The sequence below is a fragment of the Pelmatolapia mariae genome, linkage group LG10_11, assembly GCF_036321145.2.
Source record: "Pelmatolapia mariae isolate MD_Pm_ZW linkage group LG10_11, Pm_UMD_F_2, whole genome shotgun sequence".
Taxonomy (NCBI): domain Eukaryota; kingdom Metazoa; phylum Chordata; class Actinopteri; order Cichliformes; family Cichlidae; genus Pelmatolapia; species Pelmatolapia mariae.
The window spans coordinates 55,030,244-55,052,453 of NC_086236.1; the positions used below are offsets into that span (position 1 = coordinate 55,030,244).

The following is a 22,210-nucleotide window of genomic DNA, read 5'->3' on the forward strand; positions in this document are numbered from 1 at the left end:
ACCCTGAAGAACTAACAGCAAGGTTTGTGCAAGTGAAATGAAAACTCAACATCAGTGCACGAGGAATATTTTGATTATTGGTCCTCCTGTGTGCTATGAAATGTTTCTTTAAGAGAAGCACTGCTTGCCCCCCCACTCCCCCCCTTCAAGTAAAAAGGAGCATATTTAGAGCATGCCAGGAATTATGTCATCCACCAATCTAGTGCCAGCTCCACAGCCAAGCAGGCTGCAGTGAAAGAACATATAGTATTGTTTACCACATAAAAATCTCAGCACCTAGCCCGATGCTTAGTGACAAATTTATTGTCCTTAGTAACAATATAAACAATAGATAATTGGGAGATAATAAATAACACATTTTCATACACCAGCACAAAGCCCTTTCAAGGCCCCTCTTTCTGAAATTAGCAAGCAGTCAGGATGTGTGGAAAGCATGGGACTCAGTTAAAAGACACAATAAAACAATGCCACAGTGCACCACGCTGAAAACAGTGCCACTGACATGAGCCATGCGCCACAGCGGACATTCATAGACCCGAGTTTGTTTTTAGGGGAAATTTGATAAGGGCTTGTTTGGGTTTTTCTTGTTACAGATGAAAAATGATAGCAATTACCTTTCATTGCATGAACAAAGATATCAAAATTTAAGCATAGGGGGTCTGTGGTGTGTGAGGGTTGGGGGTGTGGGTATGGGTGTGGGTGTGGGGAGTAGAAAACAGTGCAAGTATTCAGAAGTGTTTTACAGTTTTCCTTTATAGGCATGCATGTATTCTGTGTGTGCATCTCATCTGTCAGTCGTTTTTCAAGTAGTTTTGGCTGCCTGTACATGCATGTGTGGGTGCACGTGTGTGCATGATTTTGCAGCTATTTGTACAAGCAAGATGACACAGTGCTGGTCCACGCGCCGTGCATATATGTGTGTGTGTGCGCGCTTGTAAAGAGTGGTGATGTAATGCTTTGGCCGGCATGCTGTGGAACTTGGCCTCCTCTGTACTGCGTTTCCTCCACGCTGCGAGGGTCAACTATCCCACAACCTCCAGCACACAACACTCACTATTCAATTCCCCAGACCACAACAGAGCAGAATTCAACCACACCCGGCACCAAGAGCACCCAGTCCCTCACAACAAGAAGGGGAAAAAAAACACTCGAGCTAAAACTAATAAAACATTCCAATCCAAGCAACCCTCCCAGGCAACAAACTAAAAGCATCAAGAAAAAAAAACATATCAATTATTCCACCATCAAGCTTTGCTATACCACTTAAATGATGGCACTTAAGGAGAAAATCAGAAGAACAAAGATGGGCACTGATGCAGATACAGTCTTTAGCCCAGAGAGCACAAACAGAGAGCTTAGAGCAAGATATGAGTCCCCAAGGGGCCACAGCAGTCCTTTGGCTCATTAACTATTTACACCAGAGACAGGCCTCCCTACTGCTCTGGCCCACCACAAAATCAATTAGCCTTCATTAGCCCAGGCTCAGGGCATGCTTTCTCTGACAGGGGAGGGATAATCCTGCTACCGATGCCTCCAGTTACCACAAAATATCAAACAACAGCAAGCTCACCCATATGGCCATACATGTATGCACAAACATGAAAAGACAAAGGAAACTGGTTCTACTTTTCACTAAGAAGTCTTCTATTTTCTCCCTCTTATTCATTGTTTGATCTTGCAGTATATCAATATTGCTTCTCGCCTTTTAATTCTCTTGCCTATTCTGCCTGTCTGTCTGTTTCCTTCATGTCTATCAAAGTCCCACTCAATCCCCTCTTCTGCTCTCACAATGTAAACGTTGAGCACAAAGAGTGCATCCAGATCCGTTCCTCCGAGGTGTGGGGTTACAGTGCGAAGATTTCCCATTGGCGGAAAGTCAACATGGTCGGGGTAATGCGATTAGAGCCGGATTGAGATCGTCGCAGGGGACACATGGGCCTGATCATGGCCCAGTTATCCGATAGCGAGGCCGTATTTATCGACCAGGCCCGGGCGAGGATATTGGAGACATTAGAGACCCCGTCTATGCTTATGAAACCCACGCTGGAGATCGCACCCGGATAACACAATTAGTCTCTCACTTTCTGTCCACAATCACAAAATTCCATCAGTTAAGTTCAGACATCAGGGAGCAGAATCTCAATTGATACACATTGGGTTGCTGTGCCTCGTGCCCGAATGGCCAACTAACCAGAAAGTTGCATGGTTAGGGGGCCTGCAGCCATTTAGTGACTGCATATGTTTATGGGAGGCCTAACAGAGCATTTACAATTCAATTACACAGATAGGAGGAAAAAAAAAAGAGTAAGACGTGTCTGGATGATGGCCAGGGGAGAGATAAGCCTAATACACTAATATTGTGTTACCCTAGTGTGTTACCATAGGAACAGTTGAAGAGATTCAAAAGACTACAAAGGCGATCAATCTTGAGAGAACGGGAGGAAGAGGGAGAATTAAATGCCCTGGGACTGCTCCCGCTCTCCTCTATCAGACCAATAACTCTTCTAATGACCCCTGCTACCCCTCTCTCTCTCCCTCTCTCTCTGTGTGTGTCTTTGCCTCTCCAGGATGTTTCTCTCCAGCAAACCCAGCTATCTATGAACCTTTCCAAACACAAAGAGCAGCCAACTCTTTCTCGATATCCATGTCATGACACTCCAGTTATTTATTTTTAAAACAAAGGTTGGCAGTTGGTCACGTTGCTACAGCATTAATCAATTCATATCACCTTAAATGTAACTTTTTAGCTATTTTTCATTAATCAGAGGTGCGCTGTCATAAACCAGCACACGTGTTGCAGCAGTACTGGCATTCAAAATCAAGAACAGTGCAAAGAATCTTTTCTTTTTGAGCTTTTTCTTCTGTCAGTCTTTCTTTATCCTTCTTTAACTCTCAAAACCTGTGCCTACATCTTATTCCAACTTCTACAACTAAATGCTTTGTGAAAGGATGAGGTCATTTGATTTTTTCCCTGCTGTGTTAAACTAGTGCTAACAAGTTGCAGGACCTACAGAACATGTTCTGTACATTAAGATATACATCAGGCAGTTGGTGGGCAGCCGAGCCACAACCACATAAAGGGCCCTTTATTCCAGCCAGAGTCTCCGGTGCTGCACTGGCAGGTTCAGACACAGCTTTGATTACACACCAAATGATGAAATCCACACAGGCCTAAGAGTGCAGCCTTGCTGGCAGAGCCCAGTGGAAAAGAAGGTTGCAACACTTTCAGCTTGTGTGTGTGTGTGTGTGTGTGTGTGTGTGTGTGTGTGTGCAGGCATAAAAGTGTATGTATGCATGTGAATGCTTGCATATACTCACCAGTTTGGCCTCTGAGTGCATGGAGGGAATGTGAGTGGAGGAGCAGGAGCTGCTGTGGGCGGGGTTTTGCATGCCCATCATATTGGACCCCATGGACATTTGTCTCTCCATCTGAAGATTACAACAATACCATAACAATTATACAAGTGTAAACAGGGCTTTATTTAAACACATATCAATCATGCTGTACTATTTATGCTAAGAGTGGTGATTTTTCAGAGATGCAATCACTGCTTTCTCACAGGTACGCACCAAAAAACTTTAAGCATTTTAAGTGTGAGACCTATCCTTTGAGGTTGTGGAGCATGAGATGAGAACGCATGAGAGCCTGATTTCACATGACAGGCTGCCCTGTGCACAGCTCTGTGTGATGATAACTGGAGCTGACCCAAAACAGGAAGCCAGCATGCAGGGACTTAACACAGGAAGCTGGGCAACTGGGGTGTGTGTGTGAGAGAGAGTTTCTAACAGCAGTTTGGTGAGTATCTGTCAGACTAACATCAAAGTCGTCTAGTTGCAGGATGTTTCAATAAGGACATAGGTTAGTTAGCTCTACAAATTTATAACCACCTGTCTTTGTGCGTATGCACTCACTACCTGTCTCTGATTGATTCTAGTCTGGTCGTTATGTGTCATAGCTGAGACCTGAATGTGAAGAATTCACATGACGTGGTGAAAGGTGAGCGGTGCTCACCGTGTGGTGCAAGCAGGAAAGAAGATATGTTTGCTTGAACATCTACATGCATGTGTGCATGTAAGGTGTTGCGGCCTCTTAGCTGCTGAAGTTTTGGTGAAGTTTGTGGTGATCTCCATGAGGCATGGGCCCTCTCACCCCCACCCCTGCCTGGACCCTTTCCTTGCCCTCCCCTTTCCCTGGTCCATAGAGATTTGGGTCTAGAACCTGACACACAATCTTAATTGCAGTAAGTGTGTTTTGTGTAAAAATATCACCCAAACGTGCACCCCTTTCCTGAACCGTCAATCTTCCCAAAAATCGCTTAGCCCTTAATTTAATAAACATGGGAAGGATTTTTCCACACCATAAAAATGAGCCGTCTTATGTTACAAATGGAACATACGTTGTATCACTGCAATCCTGATACGAGGGCCTTTCACTATGTTGTTATCATTTCCTGTTACACAATGTGATTGTTCTAAATTTAGTTGGCTTAATTGTAGTGAAAATTCACATTTTGAACTCACAGGACAAACCACTCATTTCTGCAGGAAGTGTCTTTCTTGATGTCTTGGTAAGCAACTTTAATGGTGACATGAAGTATTCTAAACTGCACAGCAACACCAACACAGCTTATGTTCAGTCAGAATGTACAGTGCACTGTCATCACAGGAGTAAATGAGTCTACTTCTGCATGTGTGAGTGCCGCTGTAAGTGAATATGCTCTGTAATCTGTTGTGGTACTCACAGGCATCAACACGGCAGAGGAGCCGGGCATGGTCGGGTCTGGCAGAGTTCCAGGCATGGAGGCTGGCAGAGGCTGCCTCTGTCTGTTTCGTAGGTGCAGTAGTGAGGACAGCGAGCCGGGGACGGGCCTAAAAGGACACAGACAAGGAGCTTAAGGGTTTGTCCTGCTACACACAATCTAAGAATATTATTCTTTGCTGTTTCATACACCAGCACCAAATCCAGCATCAAATGTAGCGCTAGTTTTTGACGTGTCCTAATAAGCACACAATTAATGTATAAGCATATAATAAAGAAAGAAGTGATAATGTAGTGTAACATCCATTTTTAGTATATTAATGGACATTTACTAATTTCTTTTTTTTTTACACACTCAAAAAAGTTTAATTCTCAGTTAATTTTATCTTTCTGTACTTTCAGTGTATGAATAATTGTATTATACATTATAGTGTGGTATAAATGACTCACTGTTTTTATATTTCCTACAAATTAAGTGCTGAAATAAATTATTACTATAATATACAAAGGCATGAAAGAAGGCAAGTGAAAACATGCACGACAAGCTTAGCTTAAGTCACCTTTGCGAGTTTAAAAACTGTATGTTTAAAAACTACAGTTGCTAAAGGGAATCTGATTACCCACTGATATGGTTGGTGATCATGTCTAACTTTTATACTCAGTTCTAGCCCTCTGATTTGAAGCTCATTCACTCTGAAGACAGGAACATCAAAAACAGTGCACAGATATTACTATATATTACATTATATATTACATTACTTCATAATATAATAATAGTATAAAAAATATAGGGGACTTCTGTCAATCGCAGTTTAGAGGATTAGGTATTTTGCTGTCACCTGATGCAGCTGTGTGGCTCACTGATGTGCTTATAAAAACTAAGGGTCTGTGGCTCCGTTGACAATAATAAAGAAAAAACTTCATCAAGTGTCTCCTTTAGACTAAAGGGGCTGATTTTGTCATAGATACTGAGAGAAATGTTGGTGCTTATATCAAAAGATTCAGAGTCTCTGAATGAAATGAATTGCTTTCATTTTTCGTATTTCTGGTTAAAAGTGTAATCACTTTCCAAACATGCAAGTTGGCTGCTGCCCCAAGCCCTGAGCCGAAAGCGCGTGTGCTAAAAAAAAACCTATTGTATTATCGTAATTCTACAAAGTGGGATGGCTAAGGAAATCTATTCATACACCTTAAAGTAAATTTAACATTTTACGTGTGTGTTATTTCAGAGAAAATGCTTTCCGCAAGCTTGTTCTTCTTTAGTTCGCTCTTCTTTCTACAGCCACAATCGCAGAACAGAACCCCCCCACCCCCCCAAAAAAAACATTAGTGAGCCTGTGCGCATGCTGCACTTCAATCATCTCATGAGTTTTTGGATATACTTTACTTTTGTAAAGTATATCCAAAAACAATGGATGAATAATGATTTTGGTGATGATAAATGACTAATATTTGTCATAACAACCACATGAGATGAGCATGATGAGAATCATATTTAGAAACTGCTAAAGCAATGGAAGCCCTGTGGGGAAAATCTCTTTCAGTGACCACAAGAGCGGGCGGACAAACGGGCTTATCCACACTCACGGCCACATCAATAAATCACATGTACAGAGGCCCAGGCTAAGCTTAAACTATTGACAGCAGTCCTGTCTCAGTCACTGGCTCAAGGCCTTGGCCATACAAATACCCAGACCAATACATCTGCGCTCGGTGACATCATTTATACAACTGTCACCAAATCCCTGCTTCTAAGAACAACAATTCCCAGCTGCAAGGTGCTGCTACACCCGCATGAATGCAGCAATTATTCAGTCCTTACATCTAAAAGCAGCATTCACCGCACGATTCTTCAACAACTTGCATCAGAAGAATCAATAAATCTCCAGTTATCTGTATCGCCACAATCAGCACTGCCACTCACCAGCTATTTAAGCTCCATTTCCTCCAAGCAAACAAGAAGCATTTAGGTTAGCTGTGTTCAACAGGTTAACATAATCAATTCACCACATCACAGCCTGGATTACGGTAATAGTGAGTGGTGAAGGAGTGATGGTCTAATGGAGGGGGGGTAACAGGGCAAACGTTCCACCACCTGAATAAATACCTGTATTTTTCCAGACCTAAATATGTGCATTTATGCTCCAGACATTTTAGATTGCTGCACACACACACAGGACTATTACCATCCTGACGATGTGTCATGCTAGTATAACATCCCAATTTATCACAATCACACTCATTTAACAGCGCGTATGACATCTGAGCAACACAGCGAATTCAAACATTTCCACATGGGAAAACTCATGAAAGTACAATGAGGTATGCAGTGTAGCTGCATCAACAGTTTCCCTCAGTGTTTAGACTCTGCCAGCATTCAGAAGGATGAACAGTCACATGCTGGTACATGCTGTTGATTATGTAGATGAAGACTACATCATTTTTTCATAACTACGCGATGACTCGATTTTTCATTCAGACGCAGAGTGAAGTTTTCTCAACAGATTTTTGCAACACACTGAAGTAAAAACGAATGTTAACTTGAAGCACGTCTGTATCTCATTATGATGTGTCAATTAGCTAAACAAAACTGGCTCATTTAAAGTATTTTTGTTCTAAAACTGTCACAGTATTTGCTTTCGTTTCCCACATGGATCATGTGTGCTATTCTACTAATTTAAACAAACAGTATTTTGTAAGAAGAATAAGCTTTATACGTTTATTTTTTATCAATTAGCCCTATTTCAGTCATACTTCATCCTTAATCCTGGCAGCCACATAATAAACAACAACATTAAAACACACACACACACAGGCTCTGTGACACAGAGAATAAAGGCTCCTTTTGAAGACCGTAACTTCTGCACCTGTCTGTTAGACGAACGCTCTGTCCATCACGACCACACTCACCAAAACACAACCTGCTTGTCCACTGGGAAGAAAAAAACAACACTAACATCTGACAGCACTTCCTCAAGGGATTAACCCGAGCTTTGTGCTGACTCTGCTGATAAATAAAGACATTTCAGACAGCCGGCAAAAAGCCACTAACGGTGAATCCAAGAATCTAGAAGAAACAAATATAACTTACTTGTTGAAGTGAACACGATGGCTACTTTTGTTATGCATTACAGTGTCGGAACCACCAAAATGTTAATTGATCGGTTGACTGACAGAAAGCGCCTCAGCAACAGTTCTGAACTTGTTTTTCTAGCTTTTTCCAGCAACTTAAAATGAAAGATTTCCTGCTTCTGATGAACTCTTAATATGTAGTATTATGTCACTCTTTCCTTTTCCTGTGCATTTTACAGACTAAACCATTTATTCTTTTTTTTCACTCTGATAAATACTATACTCTACAAAATAATGCATTTTAATATAGCACTATCGTACACTGTCAGTAAGGCACTAATCACATACAGTATAAAGAGTTAAATAAGAAACTTTCTTTATTTCATGCTCCCTCCTGCTTTGTGTATTTACATCCTCCTGCTCAAAGTGTTTATATGTGAATAAGTGCATATGCGAGTGTGTGACTGTTCATTAAGCTGTGTGTGAACATATGCGTGTGTCTGTGTGTGTGTGTGTGTGAGTGAATAATGACAGGCTCGGCTCCACTGAGGGGACTGATAATAGCCTGGGCTGTGGGCCCCAGGGGAGAGCAGGTAGACACTCTGCAGTTCTGACCCTGCGCTCTCACATTACTGAGTGCTTCGCTCTCAGCCCAGCTCTCCTCCACAATCCCCGCCCAAGAACCGCCGCCGCCGCCCAAACCCACCCATCTTCACTCCACCATGACATCATTAGTAGACTTTCATCCCTCTTTATGCCTTTTTTACTTTTTCTTGTGCTCTCTTATTTCTAATTGTCCACATCATTATGATATTTTTTTTCCACCACGGACCCCTCATGGTGTCCACGCCTAAACCCAAGTCCCCTGATCTACTGTGTGTAATCTACAAATTTTGTAGACACACTGTGCTTTACTGTCCCAATCCCAACAGTCCTAACTCCAACTCAAGTACTGGGGACTTATACACAAGGGGGTTGGCTGCCATCCAACAGAGAGAGGGAGAGAGAGAGTCCACTGACTCATATCCTTCCCTTTCTGACTCGGCTCCAGCAATGATGTAATGCTCTTGGTTTTTCGCCCTCCCCCCACCCTGTGCCTGCCTACCCCCAGATTTTGTCCCTCCCTCCCATCCTCCTCTCACTTTTCCCTCTCTTTCCCTCCTCAACAGTCCAGCATCACTGCACTCACTCCTCGCTGGGTGAAGTCACTGCAAGCTCTGGGTAGACACAGCAGCTAAAAACTTTTGAACGTAACCAAAACAGCCCAGGGCCAAGTTCCAGACGTTTGGGAGATGGTGGTGCAGTCACCATGGGAACGGAGGTAAATACCGGGAGAAACAAGGGCCTCAAACAGCTTGCAGCTGCCTGGCTCTCTGAGTAAACACTACACAGGACCTGCCCCTGATTTACTGCCTTTAATCACTGGTGGGAGGAGAGTGCCATGGGGTTTGGACTGAGGAAATAATACGAATCTGATCAAATAAATCAGCTATAATGGGTTACGACACAGGCTGACTTTTATTAGCGCTCTAGAGAAGGGATGGATGCTGGGAGGGTGCTTCACTGGAATGGATCTGGGCTGGGGTGTCCTCACATTAGGGTGCCTCAAGCTGAGTTAAGGCATGCCAAAGCACAGTTTAGGAATGGTGGGGAATGACACTCTGGAGCAAATTAGTGTAAGTGTTGCGGTATTTATTCACCAAATATGATACTGTTTTGAATCATCAGATGCTCTTGACTGAGGAAAGCAAAGATGGGTTGGCTTTCATTTTAAACGAAAGCATGTCAGTGCATTCACATCGGCGGTGAATCGGAAAAACTCTTCAGCAGCTAATGTGTCATCTTGTTACAAGCTACCCTGGGATCTGTCAGCAGCACCTGACTGGTGCTGTAACATTTGGCATAAACAGCCCCTTTCACTTTCAGAGATACTTCATCTTTTTCCCTTTTCATCTACTAAAACTTCACTATTTATTAACATGTTTATGCCTTTGTTGTAAAGCCAACTTAGGCTCCTGTCACCCTGCCACCTCATTCCTGTCTTCTGTCAGTCTCATCTCTCATTCAGCTTTCCATCTTCCCTTCTCTTTCAGAATCTCCATACATTTTTCCCACACCCACGTTGTTCTGATGCCATGTTCTTCATGCTTCTATCTTTTCCTCTCATTCTGTACACACATCTTCTCCTCTACCTGTTTAGCCACCATCCAGCAAAATGCATGTCCTCACCATCTGATGCCACTCTTCACTCTCTCTCTCCTTTACCCCCATGATCTGTCATTTCCTCTCGGCCATCTATACCTCCTAATACCTTCTTCCGCTCCTCCATCCACCTCTGATCCCATTCTTCCTCTACTCTGTCCACCTCTGATCCCTCTTTTCCACACTTCCCTACATTGTGATCCCTGTGCTCCCCAGAGCTCTGAGGCACATCCCTGTGTGTGAGTTGCTTGTGCAGGAGCCTGCATGTGTGGTGGCCCCAGGGCAGGGATGACACAGACCCGCTGGAATGAGAGGGAACAGAGTCTGGGCGTTCCTCTAAAAACGCACTATTAAACCCAGTGCAGTACACAATGAGCTCATCTTAATTCAGGTCAGATGTACATCCTGCTTTCTCTCTCTTTCTTTTTGTCTTTTCACTATTTTTTTTAATTGATTACATAGTTTGAGCTTTATTCGTCTGTACTGTTGCTTACCAGTTTTCTCTTCTGTCTACCTCCTTCCTTTCTATTTGGATAGAGAACTAACATTTGTCAAGTTCGAGCACGGGGGCAACTTAAGCTTTCTGTAGAGGTCACACACTCGTACACTCAGGACGGACTTCCCTCCTTATCACAACTTTGTGAATGCAATCTAATCATAAACAATAATAAAAGACATCTTGTTTAAATTGTAAAGTTCATGAGGTCAAACTTTATCTATAAACAGCCCATAACATCCTTTCTCTCTATGCTCATGCACCAGTGCAGTGCACTTAGAAGGCAGCACCTTTTGGTTATTACAGGCATGGAAAGAGTTATTATGCAATCTATACGATGTGCAGTGTGTATCATGAACCACCTATCGACCCCGCTGTATCAATATTAATTCAGTATAGTAGGACAGCGGTGCTATTTTAAACAACTCGATGTAGTAGTAGTAGTGAGTATCAGATTACACTGTATGTAAAAGAGCATGTACACATTGTGTTTAGAGGTGAACATCTGTTCTCAATAAGTGATCACTAGCTATAATATCTGACAATGATCGTGGATTAATAGGATGATCGCAAGCGTTTGCAATCAAATAGAAATGCAAATGTACTTTGTCACAGACACTCATAGAATTTAATAGATCGAATTGCAACAATTCAATCTATTAAAAGCAAATCTTCTACCCAGTGGTCCTTCATGATCAATCAGCACACTAGCAAATCTCTTTGCAAAAACACAGGAAGTTAATATCACTCTACACTTTGCATGAAACCTTGCTGTTAAGAAGGCATGAAGACCAACATCTATTTCTGCTACTTCCCTTAAAGGCAAAAACAAGGACCACAAGTAGAAGGGTGCTGAAGGTGTGAAAAATATTGTGCATTTAAAGCAGCATGGGAAACACAACCACAAATTGACTTCCTTCAAACCTGTGCACAATGTGACAGCCAAACTTACAAGTTGCACACAGTACGCCCAGGGTGGGACACCGCAAATGATAGATGTATAGGTTTAAAGATAAATCCACAATCTAGAAAAGCAAATAGACTCTCCGCATAGAAAGAGCTGCTTTAAAGTTAATGTGGTTATTGTCACATTTGTACAAAAACAAAATGAGACAAAGTTCTATTTTCGTTATTGAAGATAAATTGAAAAACCTTTTGGTTAAATGGTGAAAAACCAACACTGCCTGACATCAGCAGTTAGTGGTTTTGAGGGTTGCATCTTATAAGTTCAAATAGTCTTTAACACTTTAGTAGGTTTAGACATCTGTACTGTACATTTAACAAAAAAATAATAGTTGAAAGCAGTACTTAACTATCAAATTATCGGCAACTGATGATGAAATCTGGCACATCTGTACTGTATTCACGTAGCCCAGATGCATTCAGGTTGATTGTGCTATGTAATGGAAACAATCGGGCTGAATTCCTTTGTGGAGCCAAAATAGAAGAATGTCATTTTTTAATGCCTTGTGCCCACACCCATCCACCCAGCGAGCTCCACTTACAAGTGAAAAGGCTGAGGTTTTCACAGAATGTTGTATCTCACATGGTTGACTAGTAATGTCCAACGCATTTAACTCTGACATAACTCAGCACCAGATGTTTGTAACTGAAAAGCAGAGAGCATTCAGAACAGTTGGACACCGCTTCACTTTGTATGATAATGATAGCCGTGACATTAAGATCTGCTGGCTGTTTCTTATGCCTGGTTTTAACACTGGTTTGTGTCAGTGCAGCTCCCCCAAGACCTCCTTTAAGGACTCAGAGCTGAGGGAAGGAGAGAAAAAGCGAGAGCGAGAGAGGTCCTCAGGTTTCACAGCTGCAGGCCCAGCTCAATCCTAAAGTAAATGGACTTGAGGAAAGCCAATCCTAATTGATTCCAAGCCTCAAAGCTCTTTAGTAAACATTGTGGAGCAATGAAAATGACTTGTTATCCTAATTCATTGGATGCTCATGCTGTGCACTCAGCAGAGCAGAGGAACAAAATGAAGAAGCAGATGGAAGTGAGATTAAACTGATTTTGTTTGGTGATTTTGTCTCATTTAGAGACATATTTACCACAGAGCCCCATAAAGTGTGTTGATACTAAAAGATTTATAGACCTGCAATGATCAGATACACAACCTTTACCAGTCTTGACAAGGATAACCGTTTTTTAATAGTCTCTTAGGTTATTATGGTTAAAATTAAACACAAAGATTTACATAGCGGGAACCTAACTGTGCTTCTAGTTTTACATGATGACCTTGTTCACAAAAGCACAGTAAATCAAAACATATTGAAGCCTACAATTCTCATGAATTAACAGGCTAATATCTGGACTGTGTTGGACTGAGTACACCAGTCTGTGAAGTGTCCAGCATGGTCTCTATGTAGGAAGTTCCTGTGGAGAGACCCTGTGCACAGAGGCTTTGGTGAGCCCTAATGGCTTCCTGTGGAAGTTCTGCTTTTCAGTGGAGGGGTTTCCTCAGCCCATTTTCCTGCTGATGTGAACATTTCCAGATCAGTTTTCTCTTGTGTGAATATTCCCATCCTATTCGTGTTTCAGGATTCCGCCATCCTAGTAAACAAGTGACGCATCTGCAATTTTAGACCATACAATTGCTGCTCAGAGGTTGCCTCAGATAATGTGTGACAGATCACTGCAGCTGGCAACTTGGTGCAGTTCTGTGGCTGGCAACCACCACCACATGGCATACCGTCTCTGAATTTTGAGTGGTGCGATTTTACGGCAATAAACAATAACACAGCTCTCTCAACAAACCGGTAAGGGCTCTGTGGTCAGAAAGGGCTGCGAAGTGAAGTGGTGAGTCAGGTAAAGAGTTTACAATGACAGGTAAAGTCAGGTGAAGCAGGCCTGACAACGTCTCTGTTACTGGCAGTGATTGCTGCTCCTCCAAGGGGTTGAAATTCCATCCCTGTCCTCAACAAAGAGCCTGATGGGGTGTCAGTCAGACTTAGTGATGGGCCTCCCATCCAATATTCACTAGCTCCCGAAGCTGTAAATCTACACAAGACAGCCTCAACACAGGGCTGGCCTAACTCTGAGCCATCTCAATGTCTAACAAGTTTGCCACAGGCCTGGTTTACAGTAACAAAGCCCTGGCACAGGTTTGAAGGTGGCTGAAGTTAAAGCGCAAGGAATGAATGAGGTCAGTGGAGAGTCCTCATATGGGAAAAAAGGTGCATAAATGTTTGTGTGTGTTTCCTATAACAGTTATGTCACTGACATATTAAGACAGAACTGCAGCAGAGGGAAAGACGTTTCACTCAAAGAGATGACAGCCCTGCAAGAGTTGGCAAAATTTATACAATCAATACCCAATGCAATACCCCAATCATTACCTACAGTGTGCATATACAAGCAATAAGCACAAAGAAGCAACCCACACACATTGTAATTAATATGGTTTCTCTATCTGCAAAGGTACCAGAGAAGCAGAGCTCTAAGGCAGCTGCCATTCCCATACTGTGAAAAGAACTATTTTAGAACATGAAATGCTAAACCTGTGTAAAAGCGGTCATGGCTTAGGCTTCAACAATGACTTCATCTTATCCTCTGGGACCCTCTTTGGCATGCTCTGCTATGGGACAACAGTGAATGAACAGCAAAACACGAATGGCAAGTCCCACACACACTGCTCCAAATGTAATGAAACACTGACATTGCCTCAGAGACAATGGGGGGGATGACAGCCGGCACAGAAACAGAGGGACCAGGATGAGACTGAGGCTGTCAGTATAACAGGGGCACACTTGAGGTGAGAGAATCCCCAAAGATCACTGCGGTTGTCAGGCGGTTTTCAGTCTGTCATCAATTCTCAGCAGTGCTCAACAACTGCTGTTTCATGTCATACAGAAAAGAGAAAATGCCTCTCTCTGTAGCAAGTTTCATAAAACCTGTTTGTACCTGTTACTTGTATTTACGCTGCTGATGTTTCACGACATCTTTCTGCCACTGTGGTCTGCTTACCCTATCTGTCTATTTGTTGATGGAGCCTGAGTTATGACAGAGCTGGACTGAGGAGAGGGCAGGGCCTGCTGGATCACTATGCTGGTATCATGATTGCCCATTCGTGAGTGGGACTGCTGGTGCTGGCCTTGGCCTGCTTGGCCATGCAGTGAAATGTTCTGTAAAGAGAAGAGAGGAGGCGAGTGAGCACAGTATAGAGGTTTAGGACTCTATAAAGAGCATCTTCAAGTGCAACACAACACAAGCATTTCAACCGTTTGGCCTTGGACTTCACACATTCAGTGGGTGGGAATGGGTAATGAGGAACTAAGTAAGGTATCATCTACAAGATTTTCTGTGCTGAGATGAGAGTTTATTGATGACCATATTTCCTTTATTTTTATTTTACCAACAGTTTTTAACTGTCACATTATGAATATGCATCTAAAATAGCTGCAAGTGATAGAATACTCACACTCACGTATCTCTCACACACATACAGTGCCATAAAGTATTTTGCATTGCAGTACAATTACTTAATCTTCACCATTATGATAGTATATTGCAGGATATGGAGATAAGACTATTTCATACTGTCTTTTTGGTGTTTTCTTAAAGTTTCAAATTTTAATTCTTATCTTGTTGTGCTTTACACTCCCTGCAAGTCTTGCTCTGACTCGCCTCCTGCTGACTTGGCAAAGCCTCCCATCATAAACCACACAGGCTGGGCAGCCTAGACATGGCTGACCTGAGCACGCACGATCTCCAGAGCCAAACCACAGAGACAACAGCTTAGCTGCAGCATGGACTGCACATACTCCCAGACCTTAGATAAGCAGTCTGTCTTGTGGTGATTTGACTATTACCCATGTTTCAGGTCAAGGTGCTTCAGGGCAGATGTATAATGCATAAATGATCATGTTCTTTGTCAAACGTCAGTGTTTGTGACTCTGCTCACATACAAGACTGTCTGGTCAGTATTTTTTCCTGATTACTGCTGAAAAAGATGTCTCAGGGGTCTGTCTGTCTGGGAGAAATAGGACTCCTTCTCTAAGAGATGAAGATCTGTTTGAAGCTGCAGGTGGAGAACCTGATATCTTTTGTCCTCATCTGTGATGGGTGACAAATCTCCACCTGCTAGCCCTGTCTGTCACTGTTGACAAGACAGATGAGGTTAAAGCAGCGTGGCACTAGTGGCATCATGAGAACTAGACAGGGAACATATAGTTTGGATAAAAGAGAGAAAATATAGCAGAAATATTAGCGGTGAATAAAGACTTGTGGCTATCCATTTTTGAACAAATGGGCAGAATGTGGTTGCATGAGGTCTATGTGTTTCCAGTCTATAAAAAAAATGTGTTATCAGCTCATGCAGTGTGAGCCGCTGTTAGTGACATTACTCATGTGATCGCTCCAGATAAGAGCTTTTAACCACCTAACCTCTGTGGCTTTGGTCTCATCTGTTTTTTGTTTTGTTTTTTTTTAGTCTGAGGTTTTTTTCCTTTTTGTTCCAGTACCTGTTTACTGTCCTCTTCTTCCTGGGCTTTGCAAAATTCCTGCTCAATTGAGCAGTCCAGGTCACTGAACAAGCCCACCTCCTCACAGTTCTTTAAAAAACGTGTTGGCGTGGGTGTCTGGTCTGTAAACGAAGAAAAAAACGTTTTTCAGGTTTAAAAGTAGAATGTGGATCTTTAAAAGTTAGAGGGAAAAGAGTTTTAGAGGGTTCCAAATGGCAAAATATATCCGCAAGCGTAGTGTTTTCGTGAAAAAGTTGATTTCATATTTGTCTTTTTCCTTTTCCATTTTGTGATATTGTGTGATGCTTTTGTAAAAGATGTATGCCTAATTCTCATTTGCATACCTGAAACATATATACAGTGTAAAAACTTACACAGGCAAACTGAACCAAAATGCAAATATGCGCACAACAGTATTTAAAACAGGAACCATGTCTGCAAGAAGTTAAATGAGAAACGAGAAAGCATTTAAATCTGTTTTGACAGCGCAGCATGTTTTATTCTGATAATTTGGATAGTTTTACTGCTAACTTTTAATTTGATTCTGTGACTCTTCTTGTACTCTCCGATTTTTATGTCTTGTATTTTTTGTATTTTCTGCCTCATTGTTCCTTCCTCTAAAAAAATGATGTCCAATTATGTGAACCAAAGTTTTTACCAGCATGCACTTTAAGCAAGCTAATGGAGACCAATCCAAAAAGAATAATGAACGTACACTGTTGTTGCACATTGTGTTTTTAAGTAAGCATTACTTGTATTTAGCCGATGAGAGACACTACTTTTGACAGCCCAGTTTTTTGCTGACAAAGTACAGATCCCACCTACAGAGTGGGGTCTCATTTGTCGAGCTCAGTCAAGCTGTGGTATTCAACTTGACATTGTGGGGGGTGCACGCAGATCGGGTTTCAGACTGTTGAAGGTGATTTTGGGATCACAGTTGTTTCAAAGGCTAAAAGCATACTTCATGGTGTGTTTATCCATTCTGGCTAGACTGAGGATTGACTCAAACTTTCGTCATGACGTGTGTACTCAAAACACAGTTTTACTCTGCAAATATACAGCGCCTTTTCGATCTGCAGAGACTGACGATATTACTCAAGCTCTATTAAGAAACCGAGTAATGTCAGTTTTTAGTCGAGTCAATGCAAAGCAAATAGAGCAGGTCAACTTTAGGTCATGAATTATAGTACTAAAAGTTAAGCGTAGACAATTTTGCATGTGACAGTGTGTGTCTGAGGTGTGACTTTGTGTGCTGCATAACCACTGATTATTTTATCCTGAGTTCAGTGTATCAGTAAAAAAGTAGTCATAGTTGTAACTCAGACGAAAAGCGATAAAGACGCCTGGCCTAGAAAATGTGATCCTACTGACTACCGAGTGTAAATAATAAAGAAGAAACTACTTGAATAATCTGGCAGTAGCAATTTTTACTAGACGATGGCTGATGCATTAGGAATGTTATAAGGAGTAGAGATCTACACTATTGGATTGGCCGCTATTATTGGTTTGACTCTTACTGGACTTTTGAAACTCTAGATTAATGTCCAGATCAGCGGCTCAACTGGGCTTGTACCCTGTAAAACTTCCTTTCTTTCGACATGATATATAGAATGATGACGCACCGAGTAACAGAAAAGCGCAAATCACATGAAGTAACAGGAAAGACAAGCTCACACATAAAATGCTCATTTGTCCAGTTTTTGTCAGGCAGCTTCTTTATATGTTACTGAAGTGTTCAGTGTCAATGAAACTAAGCTGTAGGGTAGCATGCCTCATATGATTTACATTATTGCAAGCAACTTCTGGAGGCACTGTAAAGCATACTGATGATAGACGAGTGTGTCTGTGCATGAGTCACAAAGACACACAGCTGCAAACAAACTCCAAGTTTCTTTCAAACCCTGCTCAAATAGCGAGTTAGTCTCTTTTGAAGGAGCATAACTCACCTGATAACATGTTGTCGTTCTTTATGGAGGGGAACTTAAGGGTCATCTCATGTTTGTGTCGATGTATCATTAGATGGTCCTCTGTGGGGAATCGCTGTTGAAAAAAAAGAATTGTACATATGTAAAGAGACAAGTATGAGTAACTGATAGGAAATGAAGCACTACCCTAAAATAACATTTACTGTTATTTTGGTCATTCTTGACTACATCCTAAAAGAAACTTTTTTTCTTTAGGTATTTTAACACTAGACTTGATCACAGTTTGTGTTTCTAGCACTTCCATGGTATTGCGTTTCTCCCTCGTGCACGAGAGATAAATCTACTCCGAATCCCTCCTTGGTGTATTGATATTACAGGTAGACACATGCACATGTACGCATTGAGTTTTATCACGACATTCTCACCTGAGAACAGCCAGGAGCGTTGCACACGAACGGCCTTTCCTGGTCCGAGTTCATCACTCTGGCCAACTTCTCATAAAACTACAGAAAAAGACAAAAGAAGAAAGCAGTGAGGAGAGCTGAATAATTTTGCTTTCCTTAGACGAGGGAAAATACGCTCGTGTCATGCTAGACATGAAACTGCTACTGCACCTGCACTAGTTTTCTCACGCTACAGTAATCTGGGCTCCACTAAAATGACATCAAGGCTGAGGTTGTGGAAACACTGGGTCCAATAACTTCAGCAAAACTCAACCACTGGGAAAACTTTTAAATATTTCGATAGATGGATTTTCTTTATATCCATGTTTTTATTGCACATTACCACATAGATTGTAACACACTTTAAAGCTGGTAATAAACAAAATGAACAAATGTATCTCTTTAGACACTGCTTCTCAGTACTTATATATTTTTTATTAAGGTAGCTATGTAGTAAGACAAAATTGACTTTAAATGAAAGGCACTTACATCTGGAAAAATAGCTCAACATTTAAGTTTCAGCCATACAGTCATCGGTTTCTTAATGAATTGATTCGCTGGTTATGCATCTTTTAGTGAGAACAAGAAAAGGAAGCAGCGGCTGTGCAGCCGTGCACAGTCAGAAAGTGCAGCTTATTTGATAGAAAGAAGAAAAGGAACTTTAGTTGGTGTTAGTTTTAAAGCTTAAAAGTAAGCGGGCCTCAGGTTTTTTAACGTGCACTTTAGGAACTGCTCAGTGCACTCATATCATTTTAACTTTAAGAATTCAAAGCAAAATGGGATAAGCGATGGTAAAAGATAAAAGCACTAAAAATAAACCTCTACAAATTATTTCAAATTTTATCCTTTTCCTCTTTTAACTTTCAAAAACCCAATCAGGCAAAACCAGTTAAAGAAGTCAAAATTTTCAACTGTATTTTTTCATACATTTCAAATAAATTACGGAAACAACAGGTGGATTTTAAAATATATCGATCAACATCAAACACATTAAACAACACCTAAGTGAAATATGATATCCACATGATGGAGCGCACACATTCAAAAATTTATATTGCACAGGTTTACAGCATCTTACTTTATTGTTCCTGCCAATAATTTTTTTAAATTATTTTAGGCAGGAATAAGAAGGAATATATCTTTATTATTATTATTACTACATTTTTATTTTGATGTTTGACTTTTTTTTAAGTGATATTCAGGATGCCAACCACTTGTAAGCCTACCAAGGCAACACACAAACAGTATACTACAGGTTTGGTCAGATTCTGAGCTAAATTTTTGCTTGCATTTGCATTTTTACTGAAACAAATTTTGTTAAGATCTTTGTGTTTAGACAACATTAAACAGAGAAATTTATCTCACTTGTGTAAAAGAGAAAAACGGTTTTCGTCACAGTCTGCAAACTACTGAGCAGAAAATATTATTTATGCAATCCTTGTACTTTTTTTTGCGACATCATACTTGGTTCGCAGCTTATTTAGTATTTCGAGATCTTATTATTGTTACAGTGCAAAAGTATAAACTATTCTTCTAATAAACACTAACAAAGAGCCTCTGAGCAGTCATCGCATTCCAATAACACAGATGCCAAGCACTTTTAGACAGATGTCGTACCAGATGTTAAGTAAGTATGATTATTTGTCTTTTAGGGTGAAGGTGGACATGAACATGCAAAACATGCAAAACAGGGATGCACCATTATATATAAGGAACATCAGTACTGGCTTATATCAGCCTTGCTGGCTGCCATTTACCAAGTTGTGGAGAACTGAAAGATTTTAATGTAGTTTTCATTGTCTCCCGGCACAAATTGTTATATACCAATAAAAAAAACATATATGCTGCATTGGTACTTTCCAAGTTGTTATTTTAACGTAACATTTCTTAACAATTCTTGCATCCCTATTCCACACATGGAAACCACACTTGGCTGATGTGTGGTTTCAATGCAAAGCCCACAAAGCGCATGTGGACCATCGGGGTGTCTAGCTATATAAGAAATGGATTTTGTATTTAATTATTTAATGAGTCTTGGCCTTATGAGCCTTATGAGTCTTGGCTACATGATAGTTGCACAGAAACCTATTTCTTCTATGTTACGATAACTTAGAATTGCAGTTAAATAAAGAAAATTTGGCATTATGACGTAAAATGAGAGACAAAACTTTTTCTGCTTAGTTTTCTCTGCTTTTTATTGCATAACTTCAATGTCATCAGAGAAGGGGTTTGATAAGACACTAAGAGTTTGATGATCATCAAATCGGTCTGTGGTTTATCATGTGTCCTCTCAGTGCAACTAAAACATCTGCAGTATTTACAACACTGATACTGGACCACATCATTTTCATTTAATGGCACATTAAACATTTCCTTTTATCGCTTGCATTATTATCACCTCTCCCTGCTACCAGTTCACAAGAACCGCAGCGCATCTGTAATTCTGTAATAAGTCTGTAATAAGTCAGTGCGGCATGTCAAGTGTCAGGCATGAATACTTTCATACACTATGTGCATGTGTGTTTTTTTCATAGGTACAGGCTATTTCCTTAAGCGCAGTCAAAACAGTCAAATATTGTGTTATGCTAAGCAGTCCTGTTTTCCTAACAAGTTGTACTTCATGACCAAGCCCGCTTGAACAGGGTCTGGAAATGGTCTCACTGTCAGAGAGCAATGAGACCTGGTCTCTCTTTCTATCACCAGTTCAGTTCTCTAAAACAGGGCCCCTAAAAACTCACCTGGTCTCCTTTGACACAACAAACACGACCAACACTGCTGATCATTAAATAAAACTAAGCGCTAGATGACAAAAACAGTGTCTGTAGATATGGCGCTACTCACTCGTGTATTAAATAAAGGCCCCAAATGTTCATGAAGCAGCATGAATCAGCTGTTTGCACAACTCTTGTTGGAACTGTTGTTTACTAGCTCTCTTCTTGATTGCCAGTATGAATTTGAAACAGTTCTTGAAACATAAAAACTTTAAAGCAAGGCATTAAAAAAAATAAGAGAAAAATTGTTTCCATAACTGTAAAAAACAGAAACGTTTACCTTCCTGTTCCTGTTTCTAAAACGGGACTCGATCATTCCCTCACATTTACTAGGAAATTCAAACCATATGATGCATAAAACTTCCAGCCATTAATTCTGCGAATGCCTCTGCGAATTATCCAATAGCTTTCACACTTCAAATTATCAGCATTCAACGCCCTTTCCTTGGACAGGGCACTTGGCTCTCATTTAATATAGATGTTTTCATTTAGCAGAGGAAATTTGGTTACACTTTACATTAACTGTATCCTGATGTGAGTGAGGGGAAGGATTAGGGTCCGGCATTCGATTTCAAGAGGAACTTGGGAAGAACTCTCCAGGTAGAACGCATATTAGAATTTAAACAATATGGTGAGGAAAAGAAGGGTTGGGGTGCAAAGGCATATGGGGTTAAAGCAAGCACAAACATGCACAGCAATTCAAATCTCCAGCTCCAGTGCCATAGCCTGGGCTTTTGAGAGTACAAATTGAAGGAAGGATTACAGCGATCCCTGAGGCAACGTACGCGGGACCTCTCTGACAATGTCTGCACTGAACTTCTGCTCTTAAACTCAATGCATGACTAGAAGACTGGTCTGACTGAAATATAAACTTCAAAAGCTTTCAATTACTGGTCTCTGTCTCAACATAAACTCATAAATCAAAAAATGAACCCTCAGAGGTCTAGCATGGGATTAGCACTGCTCACATTATTCTAACTGTATTATTCTTAGCGTTCACTTTGCAGAACTTTGCAGGTAAAGGCGAAAAGAAAGCTCTAGTATTAAAATAAAATGCTCTAACTTCTGTGGTG

The 22,210-nt window shown here is 41.1% G+C and overlaps 1 protein-coding gene across 5 annotated transcripts in view; it reads right to left on the reverse strand.

Annotated features, from left to right (window-relative positions):
* creb5b (cAMP responsive element binding protein 5b) overlaps nt 1-22,210 on the reverse strand; it is a 41,513-nt gene that overhangs the window by 12,916 nt on the left and 6,387 nt on the right. For all 5 annotated transcript variants that reach the window (XM_063488112.1, XM_063488111.1, XM_063488110.1 and 2 more), the window contains exons 2-7: nt 18,349-18,426; nt 17,945-18,038; nt 15,999-16,120; nt 14,503-14,660; nt 4,743-4,869; nt 3,319-3,429 (exon numbers count right to left, since the gene is read on the reverse strand). In XM_063488112.1, the coding sequence (XP_063344182.1) occupies nt 3,319-3,429; nt 4,743-4,869; nt 14,503-14,660; nt 15,999-16,120; nt 17,945-18,038; nt 18,349-18,402 (666 nt within the window). In that variant the 5' untranslated portion in view covers nt 18,403-18,426. The remainder of the gene's footprint in view (nt 1-3,318; nt 3,430-4,742; nt 4,870-14,502; nt 14,661-15,998; nt 16,121-17,944; nt 18,039-18,348; nt 18,427-22,210) is intronic.